The sequence below is a fragment of the Ambystoma mexicanum genome, chromosome 2q (genome assembly GCF_040938575.1).
Source record: "Ambystoma mexicanum isolate Mex_15411 chromosome 2q, UKY_AmexF1_1, whole genome shotgun sequence".
Taxonomy (NCBI): Eukaryota; Metazoa; Chordata; class Amphibia; order Caudata; family Ambystomatidae; genus Ambystoma; species Ambystoma mexicanum.
This window is the reverse complement of record NC_090924.1, coordinates 522,256,018-522,277,648: the sequence shown is the minus strand read 5'-3', so window position 1 is coordinate 522,277,648 and position 21,631 is coordinate 522,256,018. Positions and strand designations below refer to the sequence as shown.

The following is a 21,631-nucleotide window of genomic DNA, read 5'->3' as shown; positions in this document are numbered from 1 at the left end:
AGGGTTCAGTACCACCAAATGATTGTTAGAACTTGAAATACATATATTTTTTGAAATATGTTTTAAATTAATTATTGATCAGCCTCTCGCCATCCTCGATTCTACTGTCCATTTCTTGTATATACCCTATTCTTACCTGGAGGACAGTTAGTATCCCAGGTACCCTTTATTTTGATATTGCACCTAGACTGTTGCCATAGTAATGAATTTAGGTGAATGCAAAATCGTCTTTGTATGGAATCTAAGAAAAATTAAGAATCTAGCCTGGATACTTAATCTAGGTGAATGAAGAATTTTAGACAAGCTTTAAATCTAGAAGAATGCAGCAGATATTGAATCTAGAAGAATGTTGATGGTAATCATTGCACTGAACCTAGGAGCATGTAGAATTTAACCTCTGAATTTAAACTAGGTGATTTAGAGTTTAGCCATCATTTTAATTATAAATCACTGTCAGAATGTAGACAATGCATTGAACTTCTCACACTCCATTCATAGGGAAACCAGCCGAAGGCAGGGCCGCCGACCCGCATACATCTACCATCATAGACCGCTCGAAGACCCTTCACACAACAACTCTGCCATAAGAACGCAGCTACCGTTCACAAACAATTTTTGAAGTGGTTGCACACACATCTCTTCCGCTCTCGCATACCCTCTCTAAACCAGTTATCCGCACCCATCCACATGCCATCTCGACATGGGTGGCTAGCAGGGACTTGGCCACCCCTCATATCATCGTATTGGCCATTATGTACACACGCATACTAGCACCACCTCGAATTTCTTCCCATAACTGCACTCCGGTCCCCCCCCACCCGAGGGCGTTCAACCTACAGCACGTTGTGACCATACTAATGGTGAAGGCGTTATACAAATGATGCATTACGTTACACGTTTTGTCAAAATTATGTATGCGTTTTTCCCTGAATTCGTTCACAGTTGCTGCAACACTATGCTGTTTCATCATTTGTTAATGTCTCTCCCTGGGTCTAAACAGGTTTTCACTTAAATCAGCCTATGAAAAATGAGTTTATCTTGTAAGTACCATCCCTCGATCCAAATGCTCAGCGTTTTCAATGATCCTTTAAATCACTGACTCCTGTTGATCAGTTCACCAACTATCATACTCCTAATTCATTTTTATAATATGCCTTCATACCTTTTATTTTAGAATTTTACCAATTTCCATTTCAAATATTTTAAATTGTGATTAACATTTGGTTGACGACAATCTATAATCGGACGTCGACTATCTGGTGTCAAGCATTTGGCATTTTCTCATGCTTTGACCACATGGCGAGAGTATAACTTGAGGAGCACGCAGTGGCAAACAGGAGGTTTGGGGAGGAAAAGACTGGCATCTGTCAGAACATGTCAAAGTGCTAAGGAGAGAGGGAGGGGCCCAGTAGTGGAGGGTGCAGGAGAGCAGAGTGAACAGCAATGCGCCAAAGAGCTTGTACTACCCTCCTAAACACCCAGCTCTATGGAAATCTGTAGCTGCTTCCAATAGATGTTTACATTACTCACTCCTCGGTTTCAGGTTTTTTTAACAGGCAACGCCTGATTGATAAATACTGGATTAGGGTAGCACTGCCTACCAACAGCTTTTAATTAATACATCTTCCGATAATTTCTCTTGATCCCATTGAAGGAATTTCAGCGTTTTCATATATATACACACTGCGTGCTCTGCCGTTTCATTAACGGAACGCTGGAGAGGGCTCAATCATTGGCTGGGCCAAATTGCATTACAGATCAATGGTTTCTTAACTTTATGTACAACCTATTGACACACAGCCCCCCCCCAAAAAACAAATGTTGGAAAATCCCATTACTTTACCCACACAAGGTGCGTGGTAACAACGGGCAAATAACAGACATTTTATTATACCAGCAATTACAAACACAGAAATATACAGACAAAAAAACAAAACTCATTTAACTACGTGCTAAAAAGCTGTGACCATCTTTTGAAATCTTCCGTTTCATCTTACTTTCACTCTTGAAGTCCCTTAGCCTTGTGGACAGTGACTTAACACACTTCTTCACAGTACCTGTTGCAATGCCATTTTGATCAAGGGTATGCCTGCAACTTGCGGCTCTCCAGGTATTTTGTACTATGAATCCCATGATCCTGCAGCATGGACTTTGCCACCTTGTGTCGATGGGATTTGTAGTGCAAAACTTCTGGAATAAAGGTTGAAAACCCTTCAATTAGAATAAAAACGTATGTTGGCTGGCACTGCAGAGCCATGGGGCAAGCGAAAGGCACATTTATAAATAAAAAGGCATAGCATTCCCCAAAGCTGGATGAAGCAAAACCATACGAGCGGGGATGACTAAGCAATTAGAGTAGTAAATAAAGCGACAGTATATATATATATATATATATATATATATATATATATATATATATATATATATACACACACTCTACCTCCACCACGTTGGAGTTGGTGTGGTGGAGTCCAGTGAAAACAGCGGGTCATAGATCAGTAGTGTACCTTATCGCCAGCTTCCTCTTCCGTCATGGCTCCAGGCTAGGCCTCAAACCATCACAGTGTAAAACACAAACAAGCACAAGCGTTAACCACGCAAGTACAAGATGGACAGCAATCTGTTAACATTCACGGGATGGCATAGAATATTATAAAACGTGTAAAGAACACAACTGTGCGACAATGTACACAGCCCTGCATGCAAACGAGCATAACAAAATAAAAGGATTAGCTTTGTAGATCTTTGTGGCTGAAATTAATAAAGCAAGATGCCGTTTGGTAAACATGGTGTATTCTTATGCATCTTAGAAATGCAGAGTGAATAGTGAACACTCCAGAAATGGTCAATGGCTGTTGAATGACGTTTTAGTTGGGGAGCACAGGTGCAACCGAGGTGAACAGGCCGCTCCTCTGCAGCAACCCAAGTTGACAGCTTACTAACATTAATACTCATTTGAGCGCTGCACTCTTTCTCTTAGAATAATGTTTGTGTAAGGCTCCAGGTTCAAAGGCCAGCTCTGAAATGCGCCTATGGAAATTAGGTACGATGGGGCCAAAAGACAGCTGGGTGAAATCGAAATCCCAATGGCAATTTTTTTTTCCAAGGTCTTTGGCATTCAGACAAGTCATAAAATGTACAATAAATCCCAGATAATCCCTCCGACTTTCATAGTCAAGTGATTGCCTCGAGTCTCCGTTTGGTCAGTTTCAGACACTCTGCTTTTCCGTACCAAGAGTCTAGGAGGCCGGTCTACTCGTGCTGCATGTGAACCCCTGCGACAGAACAGGTGTGGCGCAAAGGAACCGCACCAGGCAATATTCAGTAGAGCTTTCTACAAGCAAGGATTTGTCCAATGTTCGGTGCTTTGTTTAAGAATACTATTATTTTCCTTTTGTTCCAAGACAATGGCTTCACTAGGGAAAACATGAAGAAACAACTGAACAGCAACACTTTCACGTTTCAGATTAAAGCTGTAAAAGAAAACACTCACATTTCTTAAGATGTAAAGTCTCTAGTTTGAGCTTGGTCCTGAGTTAGTCCCGCAGCAGTCAAGTAAGTGTTTCTAGATATTTGTAAAACTAACTCCTGCAAGAATTTGCAGACGTTACATTAGCTTCCGTAAGAGAATTGTAATCTTCTTTGCTTCAGCCTGTAAGCACGCACAGTAAACACAAGGGCAGGAGCGTCTCCATCGCCTAAAGTTGTCATGTGTCTGCACAGCTTCCTGTTGCTCGGTGACCACTTCCTTGTCCGTTGGACCTACCATTTACAAGCTTCATCGCCGACTTGCTTCGCAGAGAAACCACTGCCATTTCTTTTTTCAAATGTCCAGTGCTGGTGGTTGAAATGTGGTGCCATGCCTCACCTCTTCCAGTGAACTGTATTTACTTTGATGCAGGAGTGCAGGGGTTGGGCGGTCAAGCAGCTCTTCCAGCGAGTGCAAGCAAAAAGGTTTGGGCCACGCCAACATCAAAAGGTCCTTGTCAATATGTTTCAGACTTTCATTCAGAGGTTTTATTTTTATCTTTTGTCTTAAATAAATTCGAAATCTTAAATGTTTGCTTCCTTTTGAGGCCGTGTGCATTGTCCTTCTCAGGAGTGTCTTTCGGAGTATCTGTGAAAAACAAAGAGAGAAGGTTTCAAAGTCTCGTAGTGAAAGTGTTAGAAATAGATCTTTCTAGGTTGCCAAGCAGCTCGATTCTCACCATGCCTCTGGATCATCTCATTAACCATGCGGTCCTCCTCGATCTCTCTGCGAATAAAGAGAAATGGTTTAGATTGGATTATGCAAAACTGTGCCATAGACTTTGCATTCTTTACACTGCTGACGAGGAGACCAAGGCATACCGAGGACGTCTAATGACTCATGTCATTAGAGAGCTAATGGAAGGAACAGAAATAGCTAAGCTAGGGCTTTGAGCGATGGGACAAGAAGCATAGTAAACAAACATTGATAAAAGGAGACCGACCACCGAGATTAGAGACTGCAGGGATAAAAGGTAAATGAATGGCGAAACCGCTGCCGACCAAACACATTAAAAGGACCATGCAAACAATTCTACAGTTTGTATTGGCATATATTATATACATTTATTCATATATAATAATCCCATTTAATATTTTAAACAAGTACATATCCACACACGTGAGAAAACAACCTGATTAGGCTATAAAGTGCAAGTGCCAACTAATTAAATTCCTAAAAAGTGCTAAGTGCAACACTATTTACCTCTACACTAATACAATAAATAGTTAGAATAAAAGTAATACATTAACATAATTAATTACAATTCAAAACATTCATTCATTCATTTCATTCATTCATTCCCAAACACACAAAAACACAATTGACACATCTCCTTGAATGTACACAAATTCAATTTGGTGCAGTTTTGACCAATTCAATCAACTATACTTTACTATACCAAATGTCTATTTCCCATAGCGTGGTCCTGATCATCACCATCAGTCTCCACACAACAACCCAACATGTTTCGTTCCCATGTATGTAACCAGTGATGGGGGAACTTCAGAGGTCAGGTGTTCAGAACACAACATACAGTGAGATAGAAATACTCAAACGTAAAGTAATTAAACTTAGATCTCTCTTATGTCGCTAATATCTAAAGCCCAATCCATGCTAAACCGATTGGTTGTATGCAGTTATTATCCTCTTATGGTTCACATGTGCATTTACACTATTAGCGAGTTGTGCAACAGTGTCAAAATAGCCATAACTCACATGTTCAGTGTAAGGATCTGGTTTTATCCTGCATCCTAATGGAATCTGGAGTGAGTGTCATGATTGACAATGGAATGTTACTGGTTAGAATGTTTATGTGTGACTGGTGTTCTCTTGAGGGAGTTGAGAGATGTAGCCTGAGAGACAGGATGCCGGTGCTTGTCTATGAGAACTGGACTTTACCATCTGATGAATGACTCTAGAAACTGGATGTTACACTTGGAAACTGATTAAAGAAGTTACTCATCCACACCTTGATGTCAGAGTCATTTTGCTAAAACACAGAACTCCACATTGGCGACGAGGATGCTGGCTGTGCTGGGGGGACAGCACAGAAGAAGAGACAAGCACCGCCCCCCAAACCATGGAAGCCCCTCTCTCCCAGGTAGGAAGAGCGCTTAATGCTATAGGGGCAGAAGAGCCCAAGGCAAGGGGCACAGGCGCAGAAAATAAGGAGATACACCAAAGCAAGGGGCCAGTTGGTCTGTCAGTAGTTAGACAGGTCAAGCACAGAGAAAGTCAAGAGACTTTGGCAGCGCTGAGGGCCCAAAGACTGTTTTAAGGGGTTGGTAACCCAAGCTGCGACATGGAGGGCTTGGTGCCCAAGGCAGTAGCGATTTGAAGAGGCCTGGGGGTCTAAGTTATGCCTGGATTATTAGAAAGCCATGCTGCGCAGCTGGGGGCTTGGAGCCCAGAACAGCAGCATCAGAAGAGGTTGTGAACTTAAGCTGCGCCAAGAAGTGACAGGGAAGTTGTTTGAAGGAGTTTGGGCAAAGGTACAAAGTGCCTGGAGCAGAGGAGGGTCCTGGGGGCCATTCCAGCATTTGAGAGGGCTTGGAGCCTGTACCTGAACCAAAGGGACTTTTAGCCCATGAATACACTTGGGGGCTTGGAGCCCATGGCACAGTTGGAGGTATTCGGAGTCACAAATGTGCTTATGAAGGGGCTCGGAGCCAATATGCAGCAACAGCATAAGGGAGTTAGAGCCTATTACAGTGCTTGAAGGGGCTCTTAAATCTGGCTTTGCTGAGGAGAAAAGGCTGCATATATCAGGTTCTGGAACCGTCTGTTTTCAGGCAGAGTGACACTTGCAAAATGTGTGCCAGCGAGAAGTGCAGGGAGCGGCCTGCGCTGTGTAGGAGGTTTCCTTGTGCAAAAAGGAGAAGTTGGAAGAGTCTGTGCTCTCAATTAGAGATTGGATTATGGTGTGCTGCTGTTGCATTGTTATGAAAGCAATATCGCAAAGATGCAGAGCACTGCATCATTGAGCCGGAAGAGAGGCTGTGTCCCCGAAGGTACTTTTAGTTTAAAGATGTGGACATGAGGAGGGGCTGTGTCCCTGAAAGTATTTTAGTTTAATGAAGTGAACACAAGGAGGGGCCGTGTTCCCGAAGGTACTGTTTGTTTAAAGATGTGGACACGAGGAGCAAGAAACAGTTATTCGTTTTTCTTTGCTTTTGAGGATTTGTTTATTATTGGAATAGCAGATTAAGTTTAGTTTGATGATAAATGTCATGTGAGGCCTGTATAACATTTAAAGAGCGTTGGTGCGTGAGAGCGTGAGCTTGAAATTGACGGTTGTAGTTTCTTGTGGAATATCTTGTCCAGATATTTGTGTGCTCCATCAAAGTGGTCGAATGCTGAGGAGCAGAGAACAAGGCTTACAATTTTTGTTTACAAATTTTGTTTTGAGTTTAGGTTTCAAAGGTGTTTGTGCTCCGTCAGCCAAGGGTGTGCAGGATTTAAATCCTGATGTGAAGGGTTTTAAAGGAGGTTTAAAGTGACATTTTTGAAGGAAGTGATTGAAAGATACGTAGTTCCAGTGATATTTTGATATGTTACTCAGTATTTGTGTTTTAAGAACATGTGTGATGGGGGGGCCTGTTGCACGTGGTGGTGCATGATATTGACTGGTGTGCACGGATAGAGTGTAAAAGTCGTGGCCTCTGTGAACAAATGCTTAGTAGTGGAATAGAGTGTTACTGGCATGTTTAACTAACACACATTTCCTTCCACAGATGGACTTTTTATTGAAGTATAGGTTGCGTAGTCAGTATTGCTAGAGTTTGGTATGTGGAAACTAATGTAGAGTTTCTCTGCACTCATGTTTTTATCCACAGGTGGGACTTTTATAATGCAGAATTAATGAGATTTTGGTTATGTTAAAGTGTATATGTGCTGATGGTTAAGCAAAGTTAATGGTTATTGTGCTTAGAAACTTTACAGTAGTTGTCATGACAATATGAGGATTTTAGCAGAGTAATTGATGTTTGTGTGTTGTTTGGGTGTATGAAGTGGGGTTCTCCCAAAAAGGAGCTTGATGTACTGAGGAATACTTTCAACATGGGCACAATTGGGGTAATGGAGTCACTGAGTAGTGAAGTAGATACCCGAGTATCAGTGATACTCAGCCTAGTTGGAGGTGGTATGTGTTGAGGCACATACCGGTTTGTAATTGAAGGGTGTGAGGGAGTTGTGTATGTGTTCTATTGGGGGACGTTGGAGTTAAGATTTGGATGAGAGGTATGGGTGCCTCTATGTTTGTAAAGTGTAGTAATGGATTTCAGTAGTTGGATGCCTCTTCTTCACTTAGTAGAAAGAGGAAGGGACATTGGTTGTAATTGTGTCACACAGCGGTGTGGATGTTCATGGAATATAGGAAGTGGTTAGCAGAATGCTCTTAGTTTGGAGAGATGATGCAGGTGCATCAAACTTGTGTGGGGGGTGGGGTGTGTGTGTGTGTGTGTGTGTGTGTGTGTGCTGTATATAGCTGTTATGCTTGAGTTAACTGGTTGTCTTTTTGATATCTCTAAGGAGGGGAGATATGCAAGGATCTGGTCTAATCCTGCATCCTAATGGAATCTGGAGTGAGTGTCATGATTGACAATGGAATGTTACTGGTTAGAATGTTTATGTGTGACTGGTGTTCTCTTGAGGGAGTTGAGAGATGTAGCCTGAGAGAGAGGATGGCGGTGCTTGACTATGAGAACTGGACTTTACCATCTGATGAATGATGACTCGAGAAACTGGATGTTACACTTGGAAACTGATTAAAGAAGTTACTAATCCACACCTTGATGTCAGAGTCATTTTGCTAAAACACCGAACTCCACATTCAGCAAGTTAAGTTCCACACTTGTTGTCCTCTCCCTTTTTTGTGAATATCCTTCAGTGGTCTTCAAACTTTTTTGGCCTGGGCCCCCTCTGAGCAAAGTTTGAGCAGGCCGGCCCCCCCCAAAAGTGCCAGATGGACAGTATGTAGAAATCGCTATGAACTTTTGCATGCCGTCACTGCACCCTACTCCCAATACTGACTCTAGGCTCTCCCCACCCTACTCCCACCACTATCCCAGTGCTGCCGCCCATCCTGCTCCCACCACAGTCCCATAGTACAAGCATACACACATCCATACACATTTAAATAAAAAAATAAATCGCCATAAACGTACCTTCTGCAGGGGCCTGCGCATGGTTGCTAAAATGCCCCGCTCCAGGTTGCTCTGCCCGTATGTGCGAGGAGGTGCAGGAGCAACCCCTCGCCCATACATACATGCAGTGCCCCAGTCAGCATTTCCAATGAGCTATGGAAGGCTCGTGAAGCAAAACACCCCCAGCGTTGCATGGCTCAGTGATCATGTGCGGCTGGGGAAATGAACTGTCAAAGGCAAACAGTGTTTCCCTTTGACAGTTCAGCCAGCCCAGGGAGTGCTCAGTGTTTCACTGGCTGGCTCCTCGGCTCCTACATAATGGGTGTGGTGGCCAGTGGGTGGACGCCCCCTCACCCATTATGGATGAGCCGGCAGGCTTGGACTGGCCTATAGGGCAACAGGGCGATGACCGAACCAAAGATGCAAAATGCTAGTGTAGGCCATTCAAAATGGGACAATTTCTTTGGCCAACGTGGGCCAGTTTAAGGAGTTACTTCACTAGGCAGCTAGTAGTTTTGACCATTGTTGCTGAATAAATATTCTTTAAATATCACAATTTGTTTACATTTGAACAAAAAACAACCCCATGGGTACTATTCAAACAGTCTGTGACTAAAGGACTGAATGTCCATTTGCAACTGCTGGCCATTTTTTCATTGGTGCCCAAGACCCTTTTATGGTCCAGTCTGACTATGAGAGCTGCCCCTTACCATTTCCTCCAATCTAAAAAAAAAAAATGTTTCTTTTTTTTACATTTCATGCTGGGCTCTGGCGCCCCCCCTGGAATGCGCCCACGACCCCCTGGGGGCGCGCCCCACAGTTTGAAGACCTCTTCACAACATTAGTAGATTTCTCATACTGGGCATTGCAAGCCTCAATGGTGTGTGATTTAATACTGTAAACACAACATCCTTCTTAGAGATTTCAAACTTGCCAATATAACCTGCAGAGTGAATACGCCAATAAATATTGAGTGCTACTCACTGTGTAACTCTATTATAGCCATATTTTATATTGTAGTACTCACGTGGCATTACTGCTGTGTTGCACTTAAAATAGGAACACATTCGCGGGCCAGTGTCAGTGACCCACTGAATACAACCGCCCTCTTGCAGCCTACACCTAAAAAGCATTATTTCGCTATGCAGTGCGTGACCCTCACTTGTAAAGCTTCAAGAGCCCATATCAGGGTTCTTCTCCATAGTGATACCGTCCATTGCAGTAAAGTTCCTCGTAACTGTCTATACTGATCCAGCCGCGAACCCATTTAACAGCAAACTCAAAATATGGCGACGCTCTATAGAGGACGTGATAGTGATTATGCGAGGCGGTGCAGATTCTGCAACAAGGTTCACTGACTGGCTGAATAGTCAAGACATATCTCCAATTTACAGCCAATTTTAGCAATAATGTGATCAATTATTTGCCCGTTACCTTACAAGTCAATAAGAAAAATGCACTTTAAGCTGCACAAGTTTTCATCCTAAACATACCAGAGACAATCTCCCTTTTCGGTAACTCTTAAAACTAAAAGGAAATGGCAGTCAAGGGGAAGTTATTCTCACAGAAGCCAAACTCTGGGAGAACGATTGAAATTGTGAGTTTGTCCCAATAGGTTAGTGAACAGTTCACTTAAAAGAGCCAAACACAATGATAGGAGGGAGCGCTTAATAGACCATAAGAACAAGGATAAAAATGCAGACAAAATTGCACGTTAGTGCCTTCTCCACTATGTCAAACGATATTAAGAGAACCATATAGAAAAATCCACCAGTGGCAAAGCACTGGTGGATAAGTCACTTTTTGCACATAAAAAGAGCAAAAACCTGAAAGATCAGATTATGAGGAATGACATAACTATTATGAGGAGGCACAGAAACCTACCAGAAGTGTGGGGCTAAAAACAATTGAGTGGACATGCCCATTGTGGCCATTTCAAGTGCTGTGCCCAAACTAAAAGAAGTATAAAAGTTGATATAGGTCTGTGCAGATCTTGGAAACAAATGTCGTTCACAAACTGCCACTCGAGTATGGTTGTGTATGGGTTGTGGTGCATGTGTGATTGCCTATATATAGGCTAAACAGAAGTGTGCATTCACATTACCGAATATAAAAGCTGCATTAGGAACAAAGTCATCACTGCACCATTGGTTGAACACTATATTAAGAAAAATCATAAACTAGATGAATTGAGATGGGCACTGTTTCATGTGAGGCACTGTAAAGATGCCAGAGCTAATAAAGTGGCATTACATAGAAAAGAACAGGAACTGATTTTTTATTACTAAAAGGTAACATGACTGGCTGAAATGAATGTATTGAGTGGCATATGGTGTGTTAGTCCCAACCTTGCGCAACTTGGTCATTCATGTAATGGGTTTACATTCTGAGTTGGAGTAGTCCACCAGCACATTATTAGAGGAAAGTAAGTGTTAACGTACAGCACGTTGATCGTGTAGATAAGCATACTCCTTCCCGATCAAGATTAGAACAGCCAAGGCTAACGAAACGCATCGCAGACACTGTGCAATGCATGGTTCATGACGGAGAGCCACTGGATCAATAAGGACAGCTGCGAAGAACTTTACCGCATTGGACGTTCTGGGCTCTTGAAGTTTCACACGTAAGGGTCACGCGCTGCATAGCGAAAATAATGCTTTTTAGGGGTTGGCTGCAGTACGGCGGTTGTAGTCAGTAGGTCAGTGAGTGATTTTATTTTATTACAGTGGCCCGTGAGTGTGTTCCTATTTTAGTGCAACACAGCAGTAAAGCAATGCGAGTACACCTTTATTAGATATGTGTATAGCTTAAAACAATGTGCGCAGTAGATAGTTACACAGTGAATAACACACTATCTTGTTTGGGGTATTCACTCTGCAGGTTGTATTGGCAAGTTTAAAATCTCTAAGAAGGATGTTGTGTTTACAGTATTAAATCACACCCGATTGAGGTGTGCAACGCCCCGCATGGGAAATAATGTACTATTGTTGGGAAGTATATATATATATATATATTTTTTTTTTTAAATGAGGACAACAAGTATGGCAATTACCTTGCTGATGTGTGATTTATGGATATTGTATCACTGTTGCATTATTGGCTAATAGTGTAAAGGCAGATGTGAAAAAGATGCATAAAACCAATCTGATTCACATGGATTAGGCTTTAGATATTAGAGACACAAGTTCCCCCATCACTGGTTACATACATGGGAGCGAAACATGTTGGGTTGTTGTGTAGAGACTATTAGTGATGCTCCGGACCACACTGTGGTATCTAGACTTTTGGTATATTAAAATATATTAGGCTAAATTAGTCAAACCTGCACCAAAAGGAATTTGTGTACAGTCAAGGAGATGTTTTAATTGTGGTTTTGAGAGTATTTGGTAACGAATGAAATGAACAAAGTCAACAGTATTCAAGCTCTAGCCACACTGACCATACACATAGATTCATTGAGGAAATGCCAGTGGCGGCTAATCCCGGCACCTTCGCCATTCATGGAGGCTCTGAAGAGCCAGCCCATTGTAAACACAGCGCTCCCTCAGCTGCTTTTTGCATCTTAAGGAGAGCTCTTGTGCTGGCTTGAACTGTCAAAGGGAAACGCAGTTTTCGTTTGACAGTTCTGTTCCCCAGCCGCGCATGTCCAACGGGCCCTGCAAAGTGGAGGGCGTTTTGCTACCCCAGCCTTGCATGGCAAATTGGGGATGCTGACTGGGCAACTAGGTGTTTGTATGTGCAAAGGGGCACAGCTGCGCCACCCTGCGAATACAAATGAAGGGGGGAGCTGCGCCAGAAGCACTCAGCCTCAAGCGTGCATGTGCAGGAAGCAGTCTTTGCCTCAGATTTCTGTTTGTGTAAAACAGAAGCTGGATTGCTAGGAGGAAACTTTGGGTCTGGGGCAGAAGTTTACATTAAATGCGTATGCATACGTGTATGCTTGTGTTGTGTGTAATGAGTGAGTGCGCGTGTGAATGTTGTGTGAATGTCCATGCGCACGTTTTTGTGCTGGGCTGGGAAGTGGATTTTAGCAGGTGGGTGAAATGGAGGTTGTGCAACATCAGCATTTTAAAAAAAATGCTATTGTTGCACAACCCTTCCTCCCCACCAGCCGAAATCAGCTCCATGTGCAAGGTGTGGGAGGCAGGAGCCCATTCTATGACGGATACCTAGTAAACCCCTCCCCACACCCCAACACCTTGCATGCACACATAATCACACTGTTTGTCCCTGAGGTGCTGGGTGGTCCAGGAGGCAGTTCCAACATTTCTCCACTGGGCACCTATGCAAGATGCCTAGTAAAATACTAGTACTTAAACAGGTTACAACACTGGGGGTTTATCTGGATACAGAGCTATCCATCACTACGCACATTACCTCCCTCGCATCATCCACAGCTTATACCGCCAAACTGATTATTTCTCTGACCAAGCAAATGCCTAATGGTCACCAGAGCGACTATACTTACCAACTGGACAATTGCAATGCTTTACTTAAGGGCACGTCTACCACCAACCTGGCTAGCCTTCAACTCCTCCAAAACAACGCCCTGCATGCAGCAATGGGGCTTGGTTGTTCTGACCACATCACAGCGACTCAGCAAAAGACTCACTGGTTCCCTGGCAAAGCCTGCATTGAATTTAAAACCTTGGTCATTGCACACCACTGCATCTACAAAGAAGCTCCCATATACAGGAACAATAGAATTGCCAAGAAACAGTCGACGCGTTCATTCCGCTCATCGAGCAAGCTCTCGCTGGTCACTCCATGATTTAAAACACACCAGAGTGGTAGGCGTCAGTTTCTGTGTCATAGCCCACACCCTTTGGAACTCACTACCCCCTAACATCAGAAATGAATGCTCCTACCCTGCCTTCAAGAGACTTGCGACAACATGGCTTTTTGACAAATATGATTAAGTTTACCTTGGAAATTGCTGGTGTGTGATGGACTGTGTTCCTCAATTGTACAAATGCAGTGATACCCCCGGGTTAGGGCATTACATAAATGCTAAAATAAATGCAAATAAATATCATCACTCAAATGGATTGTATCCCGAGGCGCTGTGGTCCTAGGGGGAGGCATGGCATGTTATTACTTGTCAGCATGCATGATAAGTGTTATGCAGCTAGACTGGCATTTTGGCGCAGCCAGTCTAGCCATTTTTTTACTGTGGCATGATATTTTGTATTGGGCATCTTTGATAAAGCAAGCCTAAGAGTTATTACGTGGGTAGACTGGCATTTTGACATAGCCAGTTTGGACATGTTTTCATACTGTGGCATGGCATTTTTTAATGGTAAAGGCAACTGGAGTATGTTCGTACATGGGGATACTGCCATATGCTGCCAGAACAAGCAGGGGCATGTTTTCTTATAGTATCATTACGGGCATTATGTGCAAAGCAAGCATGAGCATGCGAGAACGCTGGCATATTTTGATGCAGCTAGCATGGAAATGTATGGACACAGCCCGCATGAAAAGGTTTTTATAATGCCAAATATTGTCATCAAAGGCATCATGAAAATGTGTTGGGGAAATGCTCCTGTGTACTGTTGGTCACTTGCATCTGTGAAATCTTTTCATGAGTTGGCCTACAAAACCAATTGCAAACTGTTTGGCTTTTTACCCAATGTTTCGAACATGTGTGCTGTAAAAGCCATTATTTCAAACTTTTCTTGGGGGGGAGAAGGGGGGCAAAGCCCCGCAACTCCTCTTGATTGTTTCAGGCTGCTGCCTTTTTGGCAGGGAAAATGTACATCCTAAATTAAAAACTTCATCAGTCGCCACTTGGATCCACAGTCGGAAACTGAAAACTGTAAATAGTTCTATGGGGGCAAAGTGAGATGCCTGCAACCATTGGGCGGGGAGCGAAGAAACAAATGCAGACATTCGATGTGTGGGTGAGGGGGGCAGGGAACACGACAATAGGAGGTGAATGGAGGACCTGCAACCTTCAAAGAAAGTGGGTGGAAAATGGGTGGAGGAAGGGACCTCACCTTTGATCATAAGGAACTGCCACGAGGCAGGAGCCTCAAATAAAACCTGGCCTGACAAGTAAACATGCAATAGTGACTTGCACAGTACTTGAAGCATTGTGAAGACATGGAACCGGGCAGCCATCAAATATCCAAGTGTGGTTCCATGAGTTCTTTCTTTTTTTATTAAATTACTTTCGACTTTTCACTTCAATTATTTCTTTACTCAATGTAAGGCATTTCTTTTTATTTTTGCATTGTTTTTTTCTGTTGAAGATCCAACAAAACCTCCTTTACTTCCTCATTTGCCTTTAGGCCCAGGAAGCATTTTCCACTGTTCCTGATCCCATACAGGGAGTCTGCTCTCCCTTTTCGTTCTTCAATTGCTCACCCTCGAATTTTCCACATACTCCACCCTACTATGCTCCTTCCCTACCCTTCTACCACAACCAACACCCACAATCTGTACATTGCCATGTGCGTTTCCTGCTGCTTCACAGGGCCCATGCAACGTTAAACCTTTTATGTTAAGTTGTTTTGTACTGCACACCGTTACCATTGGCACAGTCTTCAGGTGCTCACGTGGTTCTGTAAGAGTGGGTTGGGTATGTTAGTGAGGGAAGAGTGAGAGGGATAGAAGTTGTGCTTTTCTGTTGGTGCTTTTAGAACCAAGAGTAACTGGAGTATAGTGCGGGTATGGTATCTATGTGTGTTTGGATTGTGCGCACCTGAACTATAGTGTCCGGATTGGCAGCATCCTGTGATTGGGTGTTTGTTTGTGGCAGTTCGTATCATGGTGGATGTGTGGGTTGTGTGTTTGAGTGGGAATTAGGCTGATCCAAAGGCTTGCGTGGGGGTATGCTGGAGAGTAGTCAGCAGCGGGGTGGATTAGTAGTTGGTATCGCTGGCAGTGTCCATTTTGTGCTGGTCATTGGGAGTTGAATAGCCATGTTTGCAGTCGTTTTATGAGCTTGCGGTGATCTTCGGTCCTAATTTCCTTTGGTATTGTGTTCCATAGATTACCAATTAGCTGGGAGAATGTGGTTCCTCAGAATGACCTTTTTTCGTATCGTTTCATTTCGATTTGGAGGTTGTCGCTTGATCTTAAGTCTGGTTGGTAGAGAGGGATCTTGGCCTGGAGGAATTCGGCTCCTTGTCCATGTAATGATTTGTGGGCAATGTGGAGGGCTTTGAATCAAGTGTGTTTTTTTTTTTTTACCGGGAGCCAATGTAGGCGTCTCAGAGCTGGTGTGATGTGGTCTCTTCTGTTTAGTCTCAGGAGTATCCTTGCTGCAATGTTTTGGATGCGTTGAAGTTTTCTGGAGAGCCATTCTGGCATTCCAAGCTAAAGGCTATTTGCATAGTTGATTCTTGATAGTACTAGGGAGGTGATTGTGAGGGTTCTATGTGGAAAGGAGAGGTAGCGAAGCATCCCTCTAAGTAGTGTCAGGAGGTAGAAGCATTGAATTGTGGTTCCAGTGAGAGTCCGTTGTATGCCCAGTTTTTTTTTATTCCACATTAGATGTCTCTGGTTGGGTTTCCATGCCAGGCGGCCAGTCCAGTTGTGAGTCGGTTGCATTGTCCTCTGGGAGAGACATCATTATTTCTGTTTTGGTCGGGTTTAATTTGAGGGTTTTCATTGTCATCCACCTGAATATGTCAGTGAGGAAATTGTTGAGTGTTGCCTGAGTCTTGGGTTGTGGCTATCTTGAGGAGTTGTGCGTCGGCGTAGTTGCAGGCGGTCAGTCCGTGGTTTCGAATGTTTTTCATCAAAGAGGACAAGTAAAAGAGAGGGGAGAGTCTGGAGCCTTCAGGCACTCCACAGGAGATGTTTTTGGTGTTTGAGGTAAAAGGAGCTAAGTAGGTTCTTTCTATTCGCTTTGAGAGGAAAGAGTTTAGCTATTTTAAAGGCTTAGTCTTTTACACCAATTTACACTTGTCTTTCCATTAGTGTTGTGTGATTGATTGAGTCAGAAATAGAAAGGGGACTCCGTTCCATTGCATTTTTTTGTTTTTCTTTCTGTTTGAACATATACAGTTTCTAATGTGTACCTTTTTGCCATAAATCATTTTCGGGTGAGGGAGATGTGGAGTGAAAAACATTTTTCGGTTGATACTGCCAGAAGGAGTGCCACATGGATGGTAACCAGGTATCCCTGGTTGCCACGTGTCTGGGTTTAAAAAGGTACAGCATAAACATAATGATCTTGGAGAAAGTGTGGACATTCATGGGACAGGAAGGTGTATACACCAAACATACCGCAGGTGTAGTAACACAATGGCTAATTAAGCTGTTCAATTGGCTTCTAGTCAAATTGTGTTTGGTTCCAGTAGAGACAAGAGCCTAAACCCCTTTGTACGGAACAACTTGTAGTAGAGAGCAGCTGCCCGTTACACCCCCAGTGGCGAAAGCAGGCAACCCCTTGGGCTGTTAACGGTACCTCGTTTTTTCAGATAGCCTCTTTTGGGCACTGCCGTTTCACCACATTCAAATGTTTGTTAGTTACCGATTGTCTATATTCTGTCTCTGTACCCTATATTTAAAGGGCACCTAAAGGCCTCACATACTTTGAACAGGTTTCGTAAAAGCAGAGGGCAAGATTTGTTTCGTCCTAGAAGAATTTTACAAAAGAAAATGACGGTCTACATTTACAAAGTCAGACCTTTGGCTTTAGCATAGCTTGTGTCGGTGAGGAAAAATTGGCCTTTTAAGATGGACAAACCTGGCTGCCGATCAGAGGGACCCACTCAAAGCCAGACTAATGTCACTAGAGCACACGTATGCCACCCAGAACACATCAGCGGCAGGCAGCTCTCGGAGCAGGTAGGTGATCTCACGTCCTTCGCCTGCCTCATTCGACAATGAATTCATGGATTGATGTATCTGCGTCTGTGTGACGCACTGGCTTGAGGGAGGGCACCCTCCCCATCAGTCATGGCTTTGGGTGGGCTTCGCCAATTCAAAAGTCATATCGAGATCACACATGTTAGAGAGACTGGTTTGAGACGAACTGACATACATCCTTACGTGAGATCCCAATTAACAATGTTTAAAAATGATGCAGTACTAGTGTTTACGGCACAAATAATCAATTGTGCAAAAAGGGAGGTATGGTGGAGAATCATGGGATAGCCACCAAAGCAAGTTAAATACAGTAACAGGACTTTTGTGGCAAAGAAAAGACTAGCAGTGGAATTAGAACCGGAATAATAACAAGGATCTGATAAAAGACAGTACCAGCACACAGTGTCTCCATGCTACGGCATGCATGAAAAGGTTGACAGAGGGTCCAGTGCGTTTCCACTGTTGGGCTGATAACCTATAGCACCAGAATTTTCCATGGTAATGTGTGAGATGGCATCCGAGTCCTGGGTTTGCTTGAAGTTCTGGGACATTTTAGTTTTCCAATATTTCAAATGGGAAAGTCAAAAACGAAGTCTCAGAATCCCAAAAAAACAAGACTGGGTGGTCTTCTCACACATGGACGAAAGGAAACTTGATAGCTTGGATATCCAAGCTGCACGCATGACCTGATCCAAATGTTCCGTTTGGTTTCTATTGCAGTGTTTCGGCGCCTCATCCTTGAAAAACGTTTCGGGGACGGCTGCCTTTTAGGTATCGCTGGGTTCAATGTGTCAGAATTCCACATTGATTGTGTCTATTAGAATATATCAAACACATTATAAACACCTGCCTCTTTCACAGCAAAGTCTCTACTTCATAACATAAAAACACGTCCTTTTATTCTGACTCTCCCACATAAAACTAAGAACGTGAAGGTGCACAGTTATTGTTAAAGTATTAATTTAAACGAAGTATAAGTTCACAGAAAATCTTCAAAAACTACTTCTGTTCCCTTGGGTAAAGTTCTAGGCTAGGGGACACTCGGTTACAAATATAAAAAGTCCAATTTACAAAAATCTGAAACACCAGGGCACTCTTATCGGATCAAACCCTTCAGTTTCCATACCTTTTCACAACTTAAACACAGAGCTGTATTTGGTGTTAAGCTCAAATTGCACACATCAGAATGATGTCATTACTTTATGGTATTCGAACATATGATTTGCAATAAATGCATTTCCTCAAAACAATATTCAGAATCTATGGCACAAGTACTGGATCGGCTAAAAACAACTTTAGTCAAAATAAATACACAATCTTGCACAAACAAGCCTCCTTTGGCCAAGGATCCAAACTATTTTTTTCTACAGAACTTCTACCCTTCTAGATCCAACACTTTTCGGATAGTAACTATAACTATATCCTTCTTCAGGGAAAATAGGGACTGATTTCCTTATTCTTTTAAAATCTTTCGACCATGTCAAGATGATCAATATCAAATTCCCTCAGTAGGGACGTTAATGAAATCTCACACACCTAAATTGAATGTGTCTTTGAGTGCTCCATCGAAAACCATGGCTGACATGTCCTATGTGGTGATTCCTTCAAAGATGCTAAGGTGGTGATTCTCAAGTAATAATAGATATTCCCAAGTTAGGTTGCTCTAACATAACCCTACCAATGTCATTCTGGTCTCCTGTTAACAAATGGTGTATATGCTCGTGTATAGATCTGCCAGTATTGGGGATGTCCAATGCGGTAAGAAAAATAACATATCTTTCACTGTTGTGCAAGTGTTCGGCGTAAGCGTACCACGTGGTGAACTAGACCCCCATAAAGCCACATTAGAGAGACAGGGCGGTTATGTTTAGTCTGATTGCTGTGAATCAAAGGGTACTCCCTAGGAAATGACTGAAGTTTAACTTCCGTAGTATGTGCCAACAACCTTCAAACAGGCCTTACTGACTCAGGAAGCCTTCATCTGCGGCAAAACAAGCACTGACAATAGGTCTGGCTTTTTTATTTATTTTTTACAATGAAAGCTTTAGTATGTCAATTAAGATGTATTTTCGTGCATGGTTTTGTAAGAGTGTACGTGAAGAGTATACTGTCCTCTTGGCACTGGTGTATTAATGACCATGGAGACTTAAAGCCGGCTTTAACTTCCTAAAGATTTATGATGCACACAAAGTGGGAGAACTTACTGACACTTCTGAGCAGTGCGGCTATGCTTATAGGACCGTACCAGCCATCCACGGCAGGGCTGTTAACGCGCTTACGGGGAAAGTAGTACACATTTCGGTACAATTGCTATTTATTTTAATGGGACTATACAAACAAACCTAGAATGGCTGCTATAGTTTTAGTGGTCTTGTGTTCCCCTTCTCATCTGGGCTGATCGACAGTGGTGCAGAAGTATAGTACTGTTGCTTGTAGAATGTCTCAGCACACAGGTGGGAGCAAAGTCTCTGAATTTCAAATTGCTCGAGTGTGTAGTTGGGGAACACTGAATTTCTGAAAGATCAGCTGGACACTGAACTGTGCAGCTCCCCTTCATGGTTGAATGGGGAAAGCCTGCTCAGCCTGTCTGCCTCCATGCTCCCCACTCCTGGAAGGTGAATAGCCAGAAGACTGATGTGATGGTCTAGTTTGCACTCCCAAATATGCACCACTAACCTGCACAGCATCGGTCACCTGGCGCCGCCTAGCTTGTTGATATACAACATGCAGACCATGTTGGTTTGAATGAGTCCTGTCTTGCTCTCTACATATGGAAGAAATGCGACCAAAGCTAACAATGGCTCAGAGCTCCAGGACATGTGTGTGCTATTGCTGAACCTTGTAGGACCACTAATAGACGGCCCATGTTTGCGCCCCACTCAGCCAGTGAGAAATCCAAGGTGAAGATAATTTGTGAAGTGGACGTGCGGAGGAGGCGACTGCCACCAGGTTCTCCTCTTTGAACTACCACAGTAGGTCCAACTGCACGGACGTCTGAATGGGGATGAGGACTGACAGCCTCCATCGCTTGATTTCAGTGTTCCGCTATCTGCAGTTGGCTGCTTCCCATTGCAAGGTGTACAAAGAGAACTGCAGGAGGCCATGAGCACCAAAAGTGTTGGAACCATCACACAGAGTTCCTGCCATGTAAAAAGTCTCCTCGACATCCTTTATTCAGTGCAAAGCAGGAAAGACCTTTGCTCCGATAGAATCCAAATGAAGGCCAATAACATATTGATTAAAGATAAACAGACTTCTGCTTATTTAGAGAGAAAGCCAGCTCGAATAGGAGATGCAGCAACATTCCTTAGGTCGTCTTCAACTCCACTGTCAAGGAGGCCTGAAGTAGACAGGCGAGATACTGATAGACGTGGTGAAAAGTAACTTGATTCTCAATTGCAGGGTCATTCTTTGCAATCAGCCAACTGCTTCCAAAGTCACTGATTTGCACCCAGAAGTACAGCATCCACATGTGCCTGTCTCAGACGGAGACCAGAGTTTGCCTCATAGCATTTCCTCCTTAACAGGAAGGTTAGAAGATGAAGTAGAGGACGTGGCGTCAGCTGCGCTGGTAGACCCCTTATGAAACCGAGATGCTGCAGCTACTGCAGACAGTGAAGACTGAGGATGCACCGATATGTTCATTGACTTCTATGGCAACTGCCTGTACTTCAAGTCCAGCTTCTTATTAGCTGGAGAGGCCATACGTGGCTTACACCAGACATTCACCGCCTCGGCCAATAGGTCCTTCTGAAAGGGAATTCCCAAACAATCTGCTGCCTTTAGGAGTCTCATCAGTACATGAATCCGAAACTACCGTATTCTGATCCACAGCCCACGTTACCTACTTGGGGGCTGAACCCTTGGAGCAATGGGGCAGGGGGCAGAAACGAGTCCTGGGAGCAGTGGTGGCAGATGCACCTTCGCTAAGGCTGCCAACTCAAAGAAAGGAGCCAGCTGTAGAGGCGGTGTAGGAGGAACTGGTGCCACTGGAGGGAGCAGTTCCTAAATGGTCTCTTTAAAGTAAGAAGTCATGGCTCAAGATCGCATTGGCGATTGAAAACTATCAGAGGCAATCCTTGCAAGTTGCCTAGAACTGAGTGGGTGCAGACACTGGAGTGCAGATAGCCAAAGA

The 21,631-nt window shown here is 43.4% G+C and overlaps 1 protein-coding gene across 1 annotated transcript in view; it reads right to left on the bottom strand.

Moving 5' to 3' along the window:
• Positions 1-1,871: 1,871 nt before the first annotated feature.
• Positions 1,872-21,631, bottom strand: part of MICALL2 (MICAL like 2) — a 316,518-nt gene continuing 296,758 nt past the window's right edge. Inside the window, exons 16-17 of the mRNA XM_069647643.1 lie at positions 4,209-4,255; positions 1,872-4,117 (exon numbers count right to left, since the gene is read on the bottom strand). Of these exons, the coding sequence (XP_069503744.1) occupies positions 4,005-4,117; positions 4,209-4,255 (160 nt within the window). The 3' untranslated portion in view covers positions 1,872-4,004. The remainder of the gene's footprint in view (positions 4,118-4,208; positions 4,256-21,631) is intronic.